This window comes from Cyprinodon tularosa, unplaced genomic scaffold (genome assembly GCF_016077235.1).
Source record: "Cyprinodon tularosa strain WSP-4 unplaced genomic scaffold, ASM1607723v1 ctg2, whole genome shotgun sequence".
NCBI classification, from domain to species: domain Eukaryota; kingdom Metazoa; phylum Chordata; class Actinopteri; order Cyprinodontiformes; family Cyprinodontidae; genus Cyprinodon; species Cyprinodon tularosa.
The window spans coordinates 3,015,680-3,036,283 of NW_024038733.1; the positions used below are offsets into that span (position 1 = coordinate 3,015,680).

Sequence of the window (20,604 nt, forward strand, 5' to 3'; positions counted from 1 at the left end):
CTTACTGTGGTGATTTAAAAAATGTGCACTTTAATGTTAGTCAGCAGCTTCAAAACAAAAGTTGTGTGATGGAATTCTACTGTTCATACGACTCCATAAATTTTCAGTATGTATTGTATGTGTATGTATGTTTCATGTATGAAGTTTACAGATTTACAGGACAGGCGAACACTTTCTTCATTACACATTTAAAATCACTCTCCTTAGTTTGTAAGGTGTACGCAGGGATTACATTTAGATTTTATATGCGTATGTGTAAGTGGTTTAAAAATTTCTTTCTTTAAAAGTCTCATTTAATCTTAAAGTGCATTACTATATTTTTCAGTACCAATTAAAGTTTTGTGCCTTTGTACAATCAGTGGGATCAGTTGCAATGCATATTTGTGAATGATAAAAGTAAATTGCACATTTGTCTAAGGAAATATGAGGTGTTTCATGAAATGTTTTGTAAAAGGATAGTTCATTAAATTTCAATATTTTCCTGATGTTCTTGTGCTTCTTTACACCAAAACAAAGGAAAGACATGATATTTTTGTTATTTTTAGCAGAGTATGGTTTAATTTTAATGGTCCGGCCCACTTGACATCTCCCTAGGCCGTATGTGGCCCACGATGCGAAATGAGTTTGACACCCCTTCTCTAAACAGACAGACAAACACACACAAACTTCCTTAAAAATATAACCTCCTTGGCAAAGGTAATAATTAAATGTGATGTGTAAGACTGTTTTTCTTTTCAAGTTTAAGTTTCAATAGATATTTGGAGTCAACAAGGCAATCCAGTAAAACGCCAGTATCATACTTACAGTAGATATGTGGTTTCAGGCATAAAGGACATTAGGAGCTTGTGAGTCAAAATTTTTTTTATTTCTTAGAAGTAGAGCTTTGAAATATACCATCAGACTCACAGATACTGCAATACGGGATTTGTTTTCATATATTAAACATATCTAGCTTAGTCCATCAACACATTTTAGAAAAATTCAAAAGGCCCAATACAAACCTGAAGAACAGCAGTTTTTCAAGTTTGTATTTAGTATATTATGCTTTAAAGTTTTTATTTTATTTTATATCTTTTTTTTTTTTTATGGAAACATTCAGATAAAGAAATGCCTATATACTAAAATGTGGAGGAGAATAAAAGAAACAAAAGAAAATCGAAAGGAAATGCAGAACTAGTCTCCGACTGTTGCATATTGTTTATTCAAGGTGACTCTCATGGTCGTAGGTTGGCATTATAAAAACGGTTTGTTCGATGTAATAAAGACAAAAAAGACTTAGAAAAAGACGATGGAGAGTCTAAAACAATCAAGAAGAATCAAGAACTAAAATGGCATTGACAACCTAATCTCAACATTGTAACGGAGAGCAAATGAGGAAAGCAGCAGAAAGACAGACCAGGAGCAACAGCGATACTTGGATAAGTGGAACAAGCATAGACAAGTAGGTGAAGAGTAATGAGAGAGTTGGGAAGAATGCCTTGTAAAGACGGCAAGGGAGTAGCATTCTTTCTCTGTCCATGGAGGTGTCAGGGGAAATGAGACAGAGAGCGTTAGACGTTACTGAAAGAAGCAGAACATGGATGGAGGATGAAGGGCTGAATTTTTGTCAATGTGACAGAGTATGCAGTACTCCTCACCCTAAAATTATAAGTGGGAAGAAAAATGAGAGAGAGAACTCACTGATGAATGACAGACAAACAGTAGAGAGTAGAGTTAAACATTTAATGTTTTTTTACACCTGGAATCTCCATCCAGGTGGTAAGTTATAGGAAGAATTGTGATTCCAATCTTTAGAGCTACAGGGAATGAAGCATAGCCTCTTTAAAACCCTGCACTTTTACATTACTATATTACTGCCAAATTAAACCTGGTCTTCCTTGTTAGAACCTATTGGCTGCACGGACTGCTGGTGTAACCATAGTGACAGACACCCAAAGGATGCTGCATATGATTCATATTTGAATCAAAGAGGCACATTCTCTAAGAGAACTAGTAATGAGCGCTTTACGGTACACCATTAACTATGGTAGCATGAGCTGCACTGCAAAAATGAGGTCTGAAGGCTGCTTTTACTGCATGTTGCTTTTTCTGAACTATATCATGTTTTACTGGCTATAGTGGGCTTTAAAAGCTGACAGGTCATAGATTTACTCACAACACTACACTGCTCCATAAAAAAGGTCTTGCCTTTATATTTCAGCCATCATTAGCTCTGCTTGCAAGGCTTTGCTGAAGCCGATTCAGTCATCTGTGTGATCTGGCTAATATGTCTCCTGTAGAACATCATTAACCAATCAGCCGTGGCCTCAAGCTACAGCAACAGATGGTTATAATGCTGCTGCAGCCCACTGGCAGATTCAGGTAACAGCCTCCTGCCTCTGGTTCAACCAAACAAACATACAATGCCAAACACATTTATTAGCATCCTGTAAATGATGTGTGAAAACCTTAATCTGTTCTGCAGAAACAGATAACAAAACAACTTTTTTATTAAGTAGGGGAAAAAATACATGTTAAGTAGTAATTCCATTCGCAAAATCACTTTGGACTCAATTATTGTTACTCAATTATTGTTAAAAATCTTTATACCAACACCTTTTGCAAACAGGATCGCATTCAGTTCTCTTCTGATCAAGCTGTGAAACAAGGATCAATGTTGGCATCTAGGCTGCCTTTAAGGGTAAACATTTATTTATTTTCTTTTTTATATTGGTTTCTTTATACTAACTAAAACAGAACACAAATAAACAGTAGTGTTTTAGGGGGAAATGTCACAGCACCAGATCATTCCTACACAGTACTCTGTGCTGTGCAGAGGTGGAAAGATTGCAAAGAGAATCCTATGTAAGTAAAATTACATAGTTTTTACAAGTTTTGTACTAGTGCAAAATATTGCTAAAACAAAAAATAAGATCTATGTAAGCAATGCTTAATTTTCAGTAAAATCTTCTTAGCCATTTCTTTCCTAGATTTGTGGTTTTCCTCTTTCTCAGAATCTTCATGTCATATTTTTTCCAATATACCCTGCTGATAGGAGGCCCAAAATTTATACTCTGGCCATTAAAAATACAGGCAGAAGTATTTTTTCAGAAAATATTTGTGATCAAATATTTATTATTAGAGTAACTAAATATGTAAATATATCTGCATTAGGTATATGTAACATGTTTTCTTTAAATAAGGGGTCATTAGAACTCCCCCCACCCAACATAAAATGGTTTGACCAGGAAAGCGGCGGGCTGAAATTTTTTAAGTTTTTTTCACTGCAAACTAAGAATGTCAGATTTTCAGAAGTCTGGTACACAGAGAAGAAAATAGAAAAATGGAAGATTGACACTAAATGTTTGAGGGATTTTAGGAGTAAATATTAAAAATACACTTGGGGTGAGCCAGGAACAGGTCCAGGAACAAAACTGCAGAAGAATGATGTCCATCAGAGCCAGGTAAGAAGCAATGCGCTTATGAATGTGAAGTATAGCATCCGCTAGCTAGTGTAAGGGAGAAAACATCTTCTCTTTTACAGAAATACCAAAAGAGCAGAAGGATGGCAGAGGTCCAGGTGCAGTCTGAAAGACAGAGCGGAGTGGGAGAGCCAGCTGAGGCATCGCAGCTTCAGGGAGTGGGGGGAGCGTGAGCGAGAGTAGGGGATGCAAATATCTTTATTAATCAGATATTATTCAGATTGTTATATATTGTTTTTGGAACGCACGCCCTATTGGCTGTGTGTGAGAACATAAATGGACGTGTAAATTGAGCTCAAATCATGGTCAAACTGATAATTCTGTACATACATGAAATAGTAATGGTCAGCAAAACTGCATCTCTTCTCCAGGGATAATGTAAAGATGAAACATGGACATTGGTTCTCAATGTCCAAAATTATTATCATGGTTTATGGCACAACAAGGTAGAGGGGCGGGCTGCCTGATAGGAGAGACTCAGCATAGTGGCTCAGAGACTGATTAATTTTAATGTTCCCGCATTGTGGAAAACAAAAATGACTGATTCTGATAGAGTTCATGTTGTGCTTTTAATGGCATAAGTGAAGTCTTTCTCAAAAATGGCAAATGAACTGCCAGCAAATTCAGAGGGCAGAGAATTCCCAACGTATTTGCACTGCAAAAAATGGAAATCTAAATAAGTCATTTTTTCTTAAAATAAGTGCATTTGTTTTTGAATTGAGGAGATAAGTGAGATACTTTGCCAATGGAACAAGACGATTTACATTTAAAATGAGAAAAAGCAACCGCATTGTCTTATTTCAAGTGCATATTATCTAATAATCTTATTTTAAGAGTAAAAATACTCATTCCATTGGAAAATCATCCCATTTACCTACTAAAATGAAGGGTAAATACGCTTGATTTAAGACATTTTTACTTATTTCTAGACCATTTTTGCAGTGTGGCCTATTCTACCTCCCACAATGGAAGGAAAAAAATTTTAGGGACTGGCTATTAAACAGCAGGTCAAAAAAGGCCATATTTTGCCATGCTTGCTGTTTGGATTGGTAGATGGGGTGCCCAATAATACTGTGTTGTCCCAGGCCCTAGCAAAGCTGGCAGCTGGCCTGATACCCACTATCCCCATTATCAATTAGTTTTAGATAACATGCTCTGAGATAAACCCCAAATAAAATGTTTTCAGCTTCAGTGAATATGAAATATATTCACAAGCAGCAGATAGGACTAATATTATTCACATTTGCTGTAAAAATATTTTTTACATAGTCATGGTCGTACATGCAACTAGTCACTTCCCACCTCCAGTTTTATGGAATTAAAAGGGTTGCAATTAATTATCACCCACCAGAGGGAGAACTTTACAGTGCATATTAGCAAGTAAGTGAGGAGCATTATCAATCAAAAACAAAGAAAGGGTACCAGAAAATAAGAAGCAAAAAGGAATGGAAAGATTAATTACAAGACCCCAATAAAAACCTGAAAAGTGGAAAATGTTATTTATAAATGGTACTAATATATCACCTAATTTTGCACCTCTGTTTTCAAGATATTTAATCAACTATTCATAAACACTCTGACTAGCTGACATATGCAAAGTTGTGTTTTTTATTTCTTTTTTTCTGGTAAATTTTTATAAGTGACAAATCCAACACAAAAATCATATCCTCTTTGTGCCTAACATGTGCTTTAATGTATAAAATTCTCATAGTCTGTGGAACTCTGACAAATCCTTCCCCCAAAGGATATCCTGAGAAGAGCCTATGGCTACTCAGTCTACTGTATGCTCAATTTACCTCTGAAATGAAAATCCAAACTGGGAATATCACCAAATCCCATCTTAAACCAGTTCTTTTCATGTTTAGCCCTAAGGGTGGCTACCTCCAGCAGTCTATGGGTGAAAGGCGGGGTATGCCCTGGACAAGTTGACAGTCTCCGACAGGCTGTCACAGGGCAACACAGAGAGAGACAGAGATGTACAACCATGCACATATACACTAACAACTAATGGCAATTTAGGTTTGATTAATTGAAATTAGTTATGTATTTCGAGTGTGTCGAGGAAACCAGAGTATCCGGGAAAGAACACACATGTATGGGGAGGGCAAGGCGACTCAATGCAGAAAGACCCCAGACCAGGAATTGCAGCCAGGTCCTTGTTGCAGCCCCACTGAAATGGTCATGGAGCAAAATAGATTTGCAACTGGGTAAATTTTAATTGCTGTTCGGGCCACATTTGGGGTCAGGGTTTAGTTGAAATACTGGTAATATTTTCTTACACAACACCTAATCTTTTTTTTTATGAGGAAGGTTCTTGAAAGAGTTTGTGATTCTTTGTACTTCTGACTTTAAAAGAGCCAATGGTTTCACAACCCTTGATAGGATTAAACAGAAGGCATAGGGGACTTTTCCACAATTAATCTTTTGTTTAATCCTAAACATACTGTATTAAATAGATTGCTGTTTAAAAAACAACTGTTGAGTTTAATCTGGGCAACGTACACTCCCAACGTACTAAGTCACAACTGAAGTATTCTACAGACCAATGTTTGATGGTCTCATCTTGCGTTTGACTGCATATTCACTGTCGTGTCTCGGATATTGAGGATTCAGGAATTTAATTCAGGAACACAGAAAACAAAGTGTGGAAAGGTCATTTGATTCACCTGTTAATATCCTTGATTTTATTTCTGATGTAAAATGCAATAAATCAAATCCAAACAATAATTAAACCATTTACTTATTATGTTACTGTGATAATTAATCCACAACCAAGCTCCCGCTAATTTTCATCCTTGATCCCCGCTGGGCAAGTTTATTAAGCTGCTGCGACAAAGTCACTACAAAATGCTTGGGGGACTACAGGTAGAGACAGGAATATATGGAGCTTGTGTGTCAGATATCCATTCCTTTACTTAGATAAAGAAACAGTACCATGACTCTGAGGAGCACACCTCTAAATGCAGATACAGCTCACCTTCAGTTTGATTTCACTTGCGGACAGCCTGCTCTCTGTGCCTTTGTTCTTATATGGTTAAAAACTATGAAATTCTTTCATGGACATGTTGAGTATCTTTACTAGATGCAATACAATAGGTACTTCTAACTTCATCTAACAGTGCAGTAGGTTTGCACTATTTCTATTTTGAGGTATGTGACTACCAGGCACATCCCCTGTTGGATCAGCCTTGGGTTGAACTCCTGTGAATAAATAACCCTATTCCGGCAATAGAACCTTAACACCTAAAGAAATTTCTGACTACAACAATCTAAAATCAAATCTGAACATGTCACACAAGTAGAAGCAGCAGCAGTTGTATGAGAAGTCAAAAGTGCCACTGTCACAATAGGGTGGAGGTTTTTAGGCCCAAATGCAGAAATCAGGAGGCTCAGGTGACTCTTATAGATTTAATGAGAAACAGAGGCAAAATACAAAAATACAAAGAAACAAATGACCAGAAAACATCAAGAGAAACTCACGTGGGGAGCCGGAGATGAGGAAGCAACAAACAACAACAAGGAACCAGCACTGAGAGGCTGCAGAGGTGGAGAATATAAGGGGAACAGAACAAAGGATGGGCTACTGAGCTGAATATGGAGCAGGTATGAGTGGAACTAACTAGAAGGAAGCCAAGGGGAAAGGAAACAAGCACAAGGGGGCAACATAGAGTAACTAAAGACTTCTTGAATATAATGGAAAATAAACCAAAAATCAAAAAAACAGAACAACTGATTACTGAAAACTAAAAACTCAGTCACAAATGGGGAGAACCATAACAACCACACATTAAATGTATTAGAAATGAAGAATATTTCAACAAAAAAAAAGACTTACGATGCATGCATCAATTAATGAGACCTTTATCCTAAATAAATGAATATTTAAATTCAAGTTTTTAGTTTTATTATAACATATTTTTACTTTATGATCATGTGCTGGAGACATTAATTTGTTTTTATTTCTCGGCCTTTCAAATTAAAGGTATTATTGCTAGAATGATTGCTTAATGATTTGGCTTTGTAAGGGGATCCACAGCTGACTTTTATTAGGTGCTTTAGCATTGTGTCCTATGCCAGTCATTTTAACTCTTCTCTTGCATTGGCAGCTGTTTGACTTTTGGTTGTTCATCATTTAAATCTGACAGTAGCCTCATCACTTAGTGTTTTTAAGACAGATGAACAGTTGCTTAGGGGAGCATTAGAAACGGAACACTTGATCTGTTAAAAAATATTTACAAAAATTGCATCTCTAAGTTATGGCCGTAGCAAGTTTTCAATTCCTTTAATGCATGTGGTGTCAATGCGAACTTTGCCGTTGCCATGGGTTGAGTAAGTGGCCCATGCTTGCTGCAATAAGTAGTGTGATCTGCACTGCACTGCAATTTATCCTGCACCTCAACCTTTTAGATGGCAGTTGTTTCTACGTCTCAGTCACAGCCAACTAAAGCCTGCCAAATCTGGCAGGTGTGTCACATTCTTTTTCCACCTATTTTGTTTCTGGCGGACCAGCTCAGGTAGAGCTGGCAACACTAATACAAAGCGAGCCGTTTACCGATGTTCAATAAAGGACACTGTATCACAGTGTTTGTGGCACAGTTGCATATGTAAATGTGCAGGCACCAGCAAGCTTGTTTGCATTTTGCGGTATGCCAGATGAGGCTGGATGTCACACACATCCAAAGACACTGAGCCTCACAGTTGCTAAGCAGTAAACCATGACTGGTACAATGCCGTACTTTTATCTCACGGTAACAAACCTCCCTTTATTCATCGCAAGATATATAAAAAATACAAATAAAAAATCTGCTGGCCAAGAGATGAAACTCCAGCTTCTCATATTTTAAAATATACACTCTGAATAATATAATCATGGAATCAAAGTAAAGATATGGTACAGCAAAAAAAAAAAAAAAAAGATTGGATCTGATAAGATAGGGAAGGTAAAATCTTACAACTCTACAGCTCTTTAGCAGGACAAGAAGAAAAGATGTAGTAAGATCAATCACCATCATTTAAAGCTGAGGTGTTAATCACCAAAGGCAACAACAAGGAGAGAGATAGATTCACAGGGGTATTAAAAGTCTGCTAATATCATCTAATTCAGTAGGAAAATGATACAATTCCACAAGGCAGGGAAGAAAAATGATGTAACTCAGTGACACAGCTTGGCCCAGTGAAAGGTGCGACGCGCGAGATCTTCAGATGTCTTTAAAAAGATGCAGCTTCGAGGGTATGATGAATGTAAGCCCATTTCTTTATACTTTCCATCTCTAGAAAAGCAATCTTTCTTTTCTTTAGTACGCCACTCTAAAATCTAGAGCCATATTCACAGACGGATATGGCACACAGAACGAAAGAAATGAGAACAGGTACAGAAATACAGTATATCAGGGCGATTGGGCCCTCTAATTTTCCTTCCCGCACACAAAAACACAAGCACACATTTCGGGGTCGAGCAATTTAGCTCCAGATGCCAGTCTTATTTAATAGATCTTGGCACCAAATTGGCATTATCAGTGGGTAAGCAGCTAAAGTATCAGCATGCCAGAAACAGCTAAAGGGCTTTGTCTGCCACGCCATAAGCAAAGCTGATTTAAAGCATGAGGAGAAACCAAACAAGATCCATCCAATGGAGACAATAAATGTGTGTGGCAGACTGTGTGATATGATAATCAAGCATTAGTGTACTGACAACCATTGCTAAAAACAGATTCCCTCTGTCAAACACAAATGGTCCCCTCTTAGATACAATTAAAAAAACAACATACTCAAGGGCTGTCAACTCTCATCCATTTGGTGCAAGACTCACTCACCTCAGTGTCTTCACATGCATACACTCCATCTCACCAATTTTTCCAGCTAAAAACTGACGGACATTAAAACTTAACTCCATCCCACTTATTTATACATTAAAATATCATGCTGATAAAAATCATGTCCGCATTTTCAACACAACCTTAGTGCTAACACATGAGGACATACCAGGTTCCTACACAGTCCTTATTTTTGCACCAGTCCACCTATTCAATCCGCTGACAGCAGCAAAGCTGAAAGACCTGCGCTAGATATAAAAAAATAACGGGAATTCTGAGCAGTTATACGAGGCATGTCATTTGAATTTCCTCTTATCTTATTTGGACTAAGATAATTGTCTTTGTAAATGAATGAAGATTTTAAGCAATCTAGCACTTGAGTAAATCTGAATAAAATATACAACAGCTAGCTTAAATTATAGATGTGGAGGCTGATTGTAGGATTACATCAAATTGACATAAAATGGTTTGTTTTCTCTACATCTAGTGCTTTTTTTTGTGAGCTTTACTCCTTGTTTGCTATAGTTTAGCCACCTGATTTAGTCCCAGTTTTAGTCCATGTTTTGCTCACAAGTTAAATCATTATTACTCACTCTAGCTGAATAATCTCCCATTAGAATTTAGGACTCATTAAACCAACACAAATATCGAAATTCTTAAAGCTTTCAGGTTTGCCTCACAAACCCATAGGAGGTCCAAAATAAAAGAAAAAGAACCATTGCATTTAATTCTTTAAAAGATCAGCCACCCAAGAAAAGACCTACCACATAAGACACAATGAGGATGTGCAGAACAACTTAGTTATCCAAGATTCATAGAGGGATGTTCTCGTTTTATCATTACTTATCTTATTCATTTATCCTTATTTTGGTCCATTGAATGTGTTTAAAAGCTTAATTTCCATCACTACTTCCAAAATTAAATGGAAAGTTTATATAGAATCTACAGTTTCCTAGTAGGATTATATTCTTTAGCTGTTTTGTAAATAAAAACAAACAAACAATTATTTCACTATCTAATAAGATAATGAGTTAAGATTTTTAATCATTAGCCTATTACCAAATATTAATACACAGTGTTGTTTGCACGGGATTCAATTTCAGTGGTTCCTGTATTAGTGTCAGTAATCCAGTAATAAGTTATTTGCTCCCTGTTGTTTATTTTACTTGTACAGCATAGAATATTTAATAAACACAGTTTTGAAATTCTTGGCTTACAGTATATTTAAGATGCAAGTATTTAAGTAGGGCCCATTCTTCTTTACTTCAGTTCTCTGAAAATCACCAGAATATAGTAAATAATGTAAATGCTTTGAAAATGTTTCCACATAAGTATAGATTACTTATTGCTACTCATTAAAATTCACTGTGCTATAAAATTTCCACATTTTAGTTTCAGTTAAATCCTCTGAAAACCTACAACCTACAGCTGCACCTATCCACACAGGCTTTCAATCTAACATTGATAAGGGCTGACTGTCCAAACTATTTCAAAATCTCACTCCAAGGTTTGGTGAAACATTCACAGCCCTTCATACTCTGATGTTCTAATCCATCAGAGTATCCATTAGTAACCCCACCCCGTGAATGGCATCACTACTTTCACATTACAGCTACAAATTCTTATCACAATATCTTTTAAACCAGTTGGGAGGCAGTTCAGTTCCTGAGGGCCAGCATCCTGCAACTTTTGCATGTGTCCTTGATCCAACACACTTGAATCAAGTAATTAGATGATGAAAAGGAAAATGAGAAACTGACTGCATGCAGATGAGGTAATTCCACCCTTTGATTAAGGTGTGTTGGACTAAGGATGAATCTAAATCTGTATGGTTTAATCTTAATTTAAATCCATCTTCTGTGAAAGCCTTAGAGGTTCGTTAGAGAGGAAATAACAATGTGAAGGCCAAGGAAGGCAGCAGAGATTTCACAGAGCACCGTTGAATCTATTACCTAAAAATAAAAGAGTATGACAACTGTAAAAGCAAGCCAAGAGGCTTATGGTAACTCTGGAGGAGATCCACAGCTCAGATGGGAAAAGCTGTTGACAGCACAGCAATTAGTCATGCATGTCACACATCTGGACTTTATAGAACAACAAAACCATTGCTGTAGGAAAGCCATAGCAAATCTTTTGTAGAGTTAGTTACAGGCCACGTAGGAATCACAGAAACCATGTGCTTTGATGGGAAAATCGATGGAGGCTGGCCTTCCAAAATGAAAACTACATTGGACACAAAGCTAGAGCATCAGTGACACAATTTAAATCAAAGTTTATTGATCTCATAGGAAGGTTCCCTCATTAATCCGACTAATAGACTATCAAGGCTGGAAAAAAAGGGAAGAGGAATAATTAATTTGAGGTGTATAGGTCATATAAAACCGAAATACACTAAACACATATGAAAACCTTTGCAAAGTGTTGCAGCTTTTAACTATCTACAGTCCATCCATCGTCCATCCAATTGTCCTACCTCGGTCCTGCATGAGATTAGAATATATTCGTGTATTTCTATTTTCCTCAGTCCTTTGTCCGTCTTAAATAATCTTTACTTTTATAAATCTGTCAACAAACAAGATGTCACAGTCTTGGTTTTGTTATGTTTATTTAGAGTATTCAGTTTTACTTTGCTCCTTGTTTTAGTGTTTAATTATTATTTTGTTGTTTTCTTGTTAGTTCCTGTCTTCCAGGTTTTCCATTTGTTGTCCTCTGCTGCCCTCTTGTGTCCTCTAACCCTAGCTCTGTTTTCTGCTCTGTCCTCACCTGTTTCCAATCCTCTCGTTAGCTCTCTCTTTGTCTCTGTCCCCTTTAAAAGCCCTCCCTCTTCAGTTCCTGTGTGCTGGATCCTCGTCTAACGTCTGTCTGCTTACCTCGTCTCTCCCTGGCTCCTAGAGTTTGGTTTCCCCTGATGTCTCCTTGGTTCTGGTTTGTTTGTTATTTTTTGTTGGATTTTTTTATTCCTGCCTCTGTACCTGTGAACCTCATTAAACTCACCTAAATTCACCTCTGCCTACTTGCCTCTGCTTTTGGGTCCTCAATCCGACACCAAATCTTGACACAAGAAGTGACTTTTAAAACTGAGACTCGCACAAGTAAATCCTTTTTTTAGTTTTTTGCATAGCAAAAAGATGAAAAAAGTGAACGCACAACATATTAAAGCCAAACCTTTAAAACGAAACCAATGATATTCTCCTCCCTCTTTTATTTATCATTTTCTCTTCTACCCAATAAGAATACTCACAAACATTTTTAAAAGTCCCATCAGAACTTCCCTTGTCTCCCACAATCAAAATACCTTTCAGTTGACACATGCCCCATATTCTCCCCTTGACATCTTCTCATTCAGCTACCACCTGTGTCCTCTATCTACCCCCTACCCACACACTATGTTGTCACTGTATTCTCATCCTTATTGGGTTACATATAACCTTTTTCAGGTCATAGTACTCATTATTTTTGCAAAGACCCTCCCATTTTCCTATTGATCTTACCATCTCCAACTAGCTGCAGCAGGGCCAGATCAAGAGGACGTTTCCAACGTGAGTTTTTGTGCAGGGCGATACCGTAGCCTGTGGTGGCAAAAACCTTCCCCGAGCCTATGGTCATCACCTTGGAGAAAGGACAACACGCAGATACTGTGAAAAAAACCTAATGTCAAGCAAAAAATAAAAAAAATGTGCATGTACCTCTACCTCAGTGCTCACCTTACATCCTTCGTCCTTCCTGGCCATATAATTTAACACTGCAGCATCATAAATAAAAGCATCCAGCTTCCTGTAAAAGATTAAAGACAGAATTCATTTTTTCATTGAATAGAGGAGAGACAGGACCAGCGTGGAGAAAATGACAGTGGCAGGGGAGAATGTATAAAGGTATATCTGCAATGTACTTCGAAAGACAGCTGGGTGCAGAAATATACAGCAGACAAGACAGGGGAAATGATGGAGGGGGCATAAAAAGTTAAATAACAACAGCAGAGGCAGAAAAGGGTGGAATAGTAAATCAGTTTTGGCAGCGAGGGTGAAAACAATAGAAGAATAAAATAAGGGAGAGATCAGGTGAGGATCTGTGAGTAAGAGGAAGACAGTGGAGGGGGCTGAAGGGATTTACGGAACGAAGGGTGTAGTGACAGGGAGAAACAGCGAAAAGGGGAAAGATTTACACACTTCTGTGTAGAAATAGAGGCAGAGAGTGATGAGGATTATAAAGTTTAAATACACACACACAGAGAAAGCACACTAGGGTGGGAAAGAATGGATCCAAAATAAGAGACGGAGAAAGGAACTGTAACATAAAAAAGGGCAGCTAAGGAGCAAAAAATGGAAATCTAAGCATTAGGCAGCAGAAGAAAACGCTCCAGGAGAAAAGCATGAGTTTCATATATTCAGTGCATGTTAATGCTGAGTTATAATTGTGGTGTCAAAGTGATGTGGATCGCAACAGAGGCTTAGGATCAAGTAAATTGGGATTAACCAACAATGATGAGTGAGGGAGATTTTGTGAGAAAACTGGGGAAGGAAAGCACTGCTCACACTGCATGTGTGGAAAGATAGCTGTGAAGGTGGAGAGGGAAAGAACAAAGGTGGGAGAATTTGTGCAGCAAAGCATGATGTGTGACAAAAGATGTGAAATGTTAGTTGGAGTTGAAAAGAATGCCTTTCTGGGTAATGGTCTGCCCTTGTGAATAGGAGAACATAAAAGATTAAAAAAAAAAGGAAAATAAAAGCATGTTATATCTGCTGAATCTGGTTGCTGTGATCATCAACTCTCTGTACCATGAAATTAACAAAGTTTAACCAGTCATACTGAATACAAATGTTTTAAAATCATATCATTATTCTGAAAATGATAGATTTTTTACTTAAACTTTAGAGTAAAAATGCATTGAGTTGTAATCATTAATAAAGTATGGAAGCAGAGATTGGCCGTATCCCTTCATGCTTTTTAACGCCGTTTTTTTCGAGAAAATAAGTTAATATTGTCATTATTTAAAGATAACGAAAGCCGTTTTCTCGTGATAAGGATTTATGAGTATAAATCATGGCAGCCTGTGTAATTCTTTAAATAATCCTGTGTGTAACTTTTAGGTAACGAGACAACATTGTTGGTTTGATGATTTGCTCCCACTTCTGATTCATAAGTAATTAGACCAGGGGTCTGCAACCTGCGGCTCCAGAGCCACATATGGCTCTTTGGACCCTCTCCAGTGGCTCGTAACAGTAGCTAAAATGTATATAAAGAGCTAAATAATTTACTATAATATATACCGGTATCAATAGCTTTAGCGTTTTTTATAAGATGGAAAAGAATGAGATTAAAAGAACCAGAAATATGTTTTAGGAGACATTTTTCTATGAATTAGCTTGAAAATGATATGTTTTAACATTAAAAATACATGATTTGTTGATTGTTTGAGATGGCAGCAACTAATTTCCTATACAAGATTTAAAAAAAAAAAGGTTTTCTAGAAAAAGTCATGTTATATTTTGCGGCTCTAAACAACTTTTACTTGGTCGAACTCTGGGCAAAACGGCTCTTTGGATATGAAAGGTTGCAGACCCCTGAATTAGACCTATGCCTTCGGCTTATTAGCGCCGTGTGTTTTATGAATCCAAACATTGATTAATAGATTAATTTCGTCAAGATACATCTTTACTTTGAAATTCAGAGAACACAAGAGAATTAAACAGCTAATTTAGGAACAATTTTAATTGTTCTATAATTAGTGTTGGGTCAAGCTATACATAAACAAACTGTAACTGCACACTGCACACTGACATCACACCACAGGTGATAATGCTGCCTTCATGTGGTAAAGATGACCCTTACCACTTGTAAAGTGGAAATTACCAGTGCATTGTGTTCAAATGTTTTTATTGTGGTAGAGAAGAGAAACATGTTGGATGCAAAGATTATCCTGATCTGCTACATTGGCAAGACAGTAATGGATTCCTAATTCCTCTGCTACAGAAGAAATGCATAAAATGCATGGGTTGACTTTAGACGAGCATCTGATAAAATCAAACAATAACAGTAATTTCAACAATGACACATTTAAATGGTGTTAAAAAAAAAAAAAAAAAAAAAATATATATATATATATATATATATATATATATATATATATATATATATATGTCACAGCATTGTGTAGGATGAAAGCACAATAGGAGAAAACACTTAATGATGCCGTATTCACCATACAGAATCGTTTCTCCACCATGTTGAAAGGTAAAAGTTGACCTCACCTCAGCTACTCTGATATTGTTGGTGAAAGCCCTGCCCTGCCTCTTTTGCAGCTGATGTCTGCATCACGTTTTGTAAATGTTTCCTATTTTACTTTGTTTTTTTTTTTAAATGTAAATAAACTTTTTACGTGGATCTAAACGTGGGAAAAGCAATGAGATTTAGCAGAGCATAAATGCCCATGATTTCTTTAAAGTTTGCATTATCTTTTTGATGACTTCACATTTTGAAATAATCAGCTATACGTTATAGTAAGCGTTGTCTAACTCTGAGTGTCCTACTGTGATGACTAAGAGGTCACAATTTTTTTCATTATTGCTTTTCATAATAACAGTAACACATAAGCACGTGGGAATGGAACCTTTTAAATTAGTGGTGAAGGATTAAAATCCACCAACACTTCCCCAGTTTCATGACCAACAGTTGAGTGAAGCACTGGCATAGCATAAAGGAGAGATTAAGTGATGTTTTTGGATTAATGCTGCCTAAGTGGGTTATAGCGATTGTCTAATTTCCTCTTCAAATGTTTTAACAACAGGGGTTCAAATCTCTGATATACATTATATGTTAAAAGTGCAGGTGATCAGGTGACAGTGATTTTCATCATTTGGAAAAATCTATGCCACTGTGGTTAATCTGGTGATGCAATTATATACGCTTCACTGTTAAAATAGTGGAAAGGCGATGATTGAGTGTAAAGGTAACTTTACACAGGGTAGAATGTTGTGCTAAGGTGCATAGACAGACTGGACAGATCAATTGGACTTCAGGCTTAAATTTTTTTTTTTTGGGCAGAAGCGTATAAATACAAAATCTTCAAAAGGATTAAAGGAAGCCACATCTAAGAGCACTGACTGTCGACTTTATCTAGCTTGGAGAATTAAAAAAGAAAATGAAAGTGGTGTTTTTCTTATCCACCTCTGAAGCCCCTGATGTTCCTTGTCCTTAATTATCCCATTACGTTAAGCATCTGTACACTAGCTTTCTCCATCACAAGACAATATTTTAATGGCTTATATGCCTATTGTATTTTCAATTTCAATTCTCGGTTTCTACGGACTTGCACTACACTGGTAAAGTTAAATATTCATTGATGAATGAATTATTCTGTGTCGTAGGGCACTTATTAAAATCTAACTAAGTGCTGTGAGCCCCTGAAAACAGACAAGCTGTCAGAAGTTACAATTATTCTTACTGGGAATCACTGATCTTTGGGTGCCATAGAAGCTGCTCTCTCATTTGAATGTTGTGCAATGGTATCTAACCTGCCTTATAAACTGTGAGCAGTTTGCAGCACTGTTTCCTTGCAGCAAGAATGTCATGTTCAGATGTTCTCCCTGTGCATGTTTTGGTTCTCTCTGGCTTCCTCCCACAGTCCAGAAACATGACTTTTAGGCTAATTGGTGTAGCTAAATTACCCTTTGTTTGTCTCTGTGTACCTTGAGACCAAGTATACTTTACTATTTTTATCACAGTTTGATTTTAGTTTAATTTATTATACACATTTTTTCCAGCTAATTTTTTTCTCTTACATCCCATGTGTCCTGTCTTAAGATATTTCTCCACAAACTCACTCAGTGTTAAATTTGTGGTTTATTTGCTATGAGTGCCAAAATGTCTGTGGATGCTGGTAACTAATTATAGACTTCGAAACTGATCTGTTGGAGGACTTTGTTCTGAATGATGCGCAAAGTGAAATTGTAAGTAGTCCTGATAATAAATTAACAATACATTAATCTATTTTGTAAAGGCTGTGCTGTTGTTTGGTATTTTTAGGCTGTTGGCTTTTAATTCTCTGTCCTTTGCCAACCAACCTCTGCTGTTTGAACCAATAGTGTTTTTGATTAAAGAAGTTTTCTCTCAGTAAATACGGAATTACGGTATAATTGTACACACAAATCCTTAAATTTGGATGTAAAATGAGGTTTTTCTGACTTAGGAAAAGGCTAGAGGCTGACAGAACATATGAAGTTGGGCTGATGATTGAAATATGTGGAACTTCACAGAGTTAGAGGTGTTGGAGACACTTGGCTGAAAAGCACAGCTTCATGTTTGATTCTGGATGGTTAAACATTCTGAATGCACTGGCTGTAACCTAAAAATTATAGAGATTTTTTTTAAATTCTGATTTACCGAAATATAAATAGCATAAACATAAAAAAACAAAAACAAATAAAATCTGTGAAAGTAATTTGTCACAAGAAAAATTAAAAGTGGTTACACTCTTTAAAAATGCTATTTAGGGCATAATATTACTACTACTACTACTGATAATAATAATAATAATAATAATAATAATAATAATAATAATAATAATAATAATAATAATAATAATAATAATAATAATAATAATAATAATAATAATAATAATAATAATAATAATAATAAGTGTTGGCCCAGTGGGTTAGAGCAGTGCGCTTGTGATCTGAGAAGGTTCTAAGTATCGGGTTCAATTCCCACTGCCTCCACTCTGGGTTCCTGAGCAAAGCCCTTAACCCCATGCTACTCCCAGGGCACCACACAATGGCAACCCACTGCTCCCCTAGGGGATGGGTTAAATGCAAGGATAAATTTCCCCAATGTGAGATCCATAAATTTTAAATAATAATTTGAAATTATATAATAATAATAATAATAATAGATCATTATAATTATAAAAATAATAGCTAGATTATTATCATCATTATTAAATTGATGTTTTGAAGGTTTTTACGGTAATTAAAACATTAAATCTACAAAATACACTGAAATGATTTATAAGAGACACTTAACACCATACAATCCACGATTCAAAGACTTCCAAAAAACCTTTAACCTAATTGGGCCTAGTTGTTTTCTGCATGAACCTATCACTATGTTGAATCAATATGGGGGAATGTAGATTCATCTCTTGTCTCATTTGGTTACTCTTTCACAGCTCTGTTAAGCATTTAAGTGAGGTTAGGGCCTGGAGTTATGGCAGGAAACTGCAGTTTGTTGGAATAGCCACCTGCAGCACCAGTAAAGTGCAGAAACTGCCACTTTAACAGGGGTGTTCACAATGAGACTACCTTTAGATGCTTTAGATCGGCCACATTTGGCCCCACCATTACATTTTAACTCATACGGAAGCTGGGAGGCTTTCAATTTAGCTTCTTCTGTGTTTGGTATTGAATTGTTTTGTTATATCATTTGAGCTTAGATTGAAATATTTTTGAAAAACCTTAAAAGAGTGAAGCATTTTCTTTTCATTCAGGATGAAACTTCTTTATGATCACAATAAATTGCATTTTTTAAGTAAAAATGAAAGTCATTGCATTTCTTAAATTATGAGTTGCACACAATACATAAACTGAAATGAAATAGTTAAAAATGGGGTTATGTAAAAAAGAAGATGGCTTAGCTATGGCAAACATACCCTGTCTTTAGGTTCAGGATGGCGTCCTCCACCCCCCTCTGGTTGTATTTTCCCATGTACTGGTGCATGTCTGGATAGTTTGAGCGAATGTTTTTCTCTGTGCTCCCGTTGGGCACTGTGCCAAACTTCAGAGGTGGGTACTGCTCCTCTGGATGCTGAAACTATCAGAGGAAAAGAGGGTGAGGAAGGAAAAAGAAGGGGCATGAGACACACCAGCATGTGCACCAATCTGTCTGACCTACTTCTGTCCACTCTCCAGACTTACTTACAGCAATCCTTACCCACTTACAATGAAAAGAGAGCAGTCTGTGGACTTAAAGTAACATTTAAAATCATCTTTTGTGTGTCCAGGAAAAGTAGTAATCAAATTATGATACAAGAGGTTCTATTCATTTCTTAATTCCCATGCGTTAATCAATTTAACATTCAAATGCATGGGATTTGGCTCACTTCAAGACATTGATTCTCCCTCTGCTTTTTCCACCTAATCAGTATTCAAGTGCAGAAGTACCTTCTTGTCCGAGAGACCTGAAACTGTGTCGATGTACTCCTCCTGGATCATGAAGGCAGCCAGGTTAGCAGTGTAGGAGGCCAGAAAAATGACCGCAAAGAAGGCCCAAATCAGCACCATGATCTTGCTTGTGGTTCCTCTTGGGTTTTCCACTGGTACAGAGTTGTTAAAAACAATGGCCCATAAAAGCCATACAGATTTTCCAATGGTGAAAGTGGACCCTCCAGCCTCTAATTAGAACAATAATGGAGAAAAAAAGATTAGAATGATTAGAAGCAGGGATGTTCAGGTACAGTACAGTATATATATATATATAGCTAAAACACAGCCCCCAACATTCACTGTGAATACTAGTAAAAATGGGGGGGAAAGTCCCTAAAGGGTTTTAGCAAAATAATAAAGGTCGATTTATATATTTTTCACTCCCATGCATACCTTTACAATTGCCTGCTTTGTAAAATTTGTTTTTCTGCATTTACTACAATACCCTCTATTGACTCCATTAGTCAGTTAATAAGAGTGATTTGGGTTTTATTCTCTGGGTGTGGGCGTGCTCTTGTTCATCTGGCTTCAGCCTCTGCAGCCATTGATGCATTAGAGATTAAACATCAGTGAGCGTTTCTGAAGTCTGACCACAAAAGATTAGCTACATAGAAGTGCACCTCAAACTCCATCAAATACTCTACACAAATGTAAGAAAAACAAAATAAGTCAAATGGCGATGAAGTTCGATTCCTCTAATGTGTGGGGTCATTTGAACTTGTCACCAGAGGGGCAAATCTTTGCAAAAACTTTAGAAGTTGCGCTATGCTCCTTAAAATAAAATGCATATTTTACTTTTGGCTAAAAATTAACTTCGGTGGGAGATTATGCAAAAGAAATATATGTTTAACATATGTATATTTAGTCATTTTTGTGAGGGAGGGCATTGGACTGTATGGGACTGTTAATTAAATTCCTCAGTGAATGGTTTCAACAAAATTTTTATGTAAAAATCGAATTGTTTTCCAGACTGAATAGGATCACCAATATACAACACGAATGACCAAATAACTGAAAAAGAAAGCAAGGAAGAAAGCATCAGATAGACATGGGGAAGGAGGTAGAACCCAACAAATGAATTGAAAGACTTGAAAAAAGTTCAAATTTAACTCAAGAATATTCCTGAAGGTGTCC

General features: G+C 36.7%; 1 protein-coding gene across 2 annotated transcripts in view; it reads right to left on the minus strand.

The window, feature by feature from the left end:
* LOC119782955 (glutamate receptor ionotropic, NMDA 2D) overlaps positions 1 to 20,604 on the minus strand; it is a 105,218-nt gene that overhangs the window by 8,402 nt on the left and 76,212 nt on the right. For both annotated transcript variants that reach the window (XM_038284168.1, XM_038284169.1), the window contains 4 exons: positions 19,429 to 19,658; positions 18,918 to 19,078; positions 12,979 to 13,048; positions 12,766 to 12,883 (listed from right to left, as the gene is read on the minus strand). In XM_038284168.1, coding sequence (XP_038140096.1) covers positions 12,766 to 12,883; positions 12,979 to 13,048; positions 18,918 to 19,078; positions 19,429 to 19,658 — 579 coding nt within the window. The remainder of the gene's footprint in view (positions 1 to 12,765; positions 12,884 to 12,978; positions 13,049 to 18,917; positions 19,079 to 19,428; positions 19,659 to 20,604) is intronic.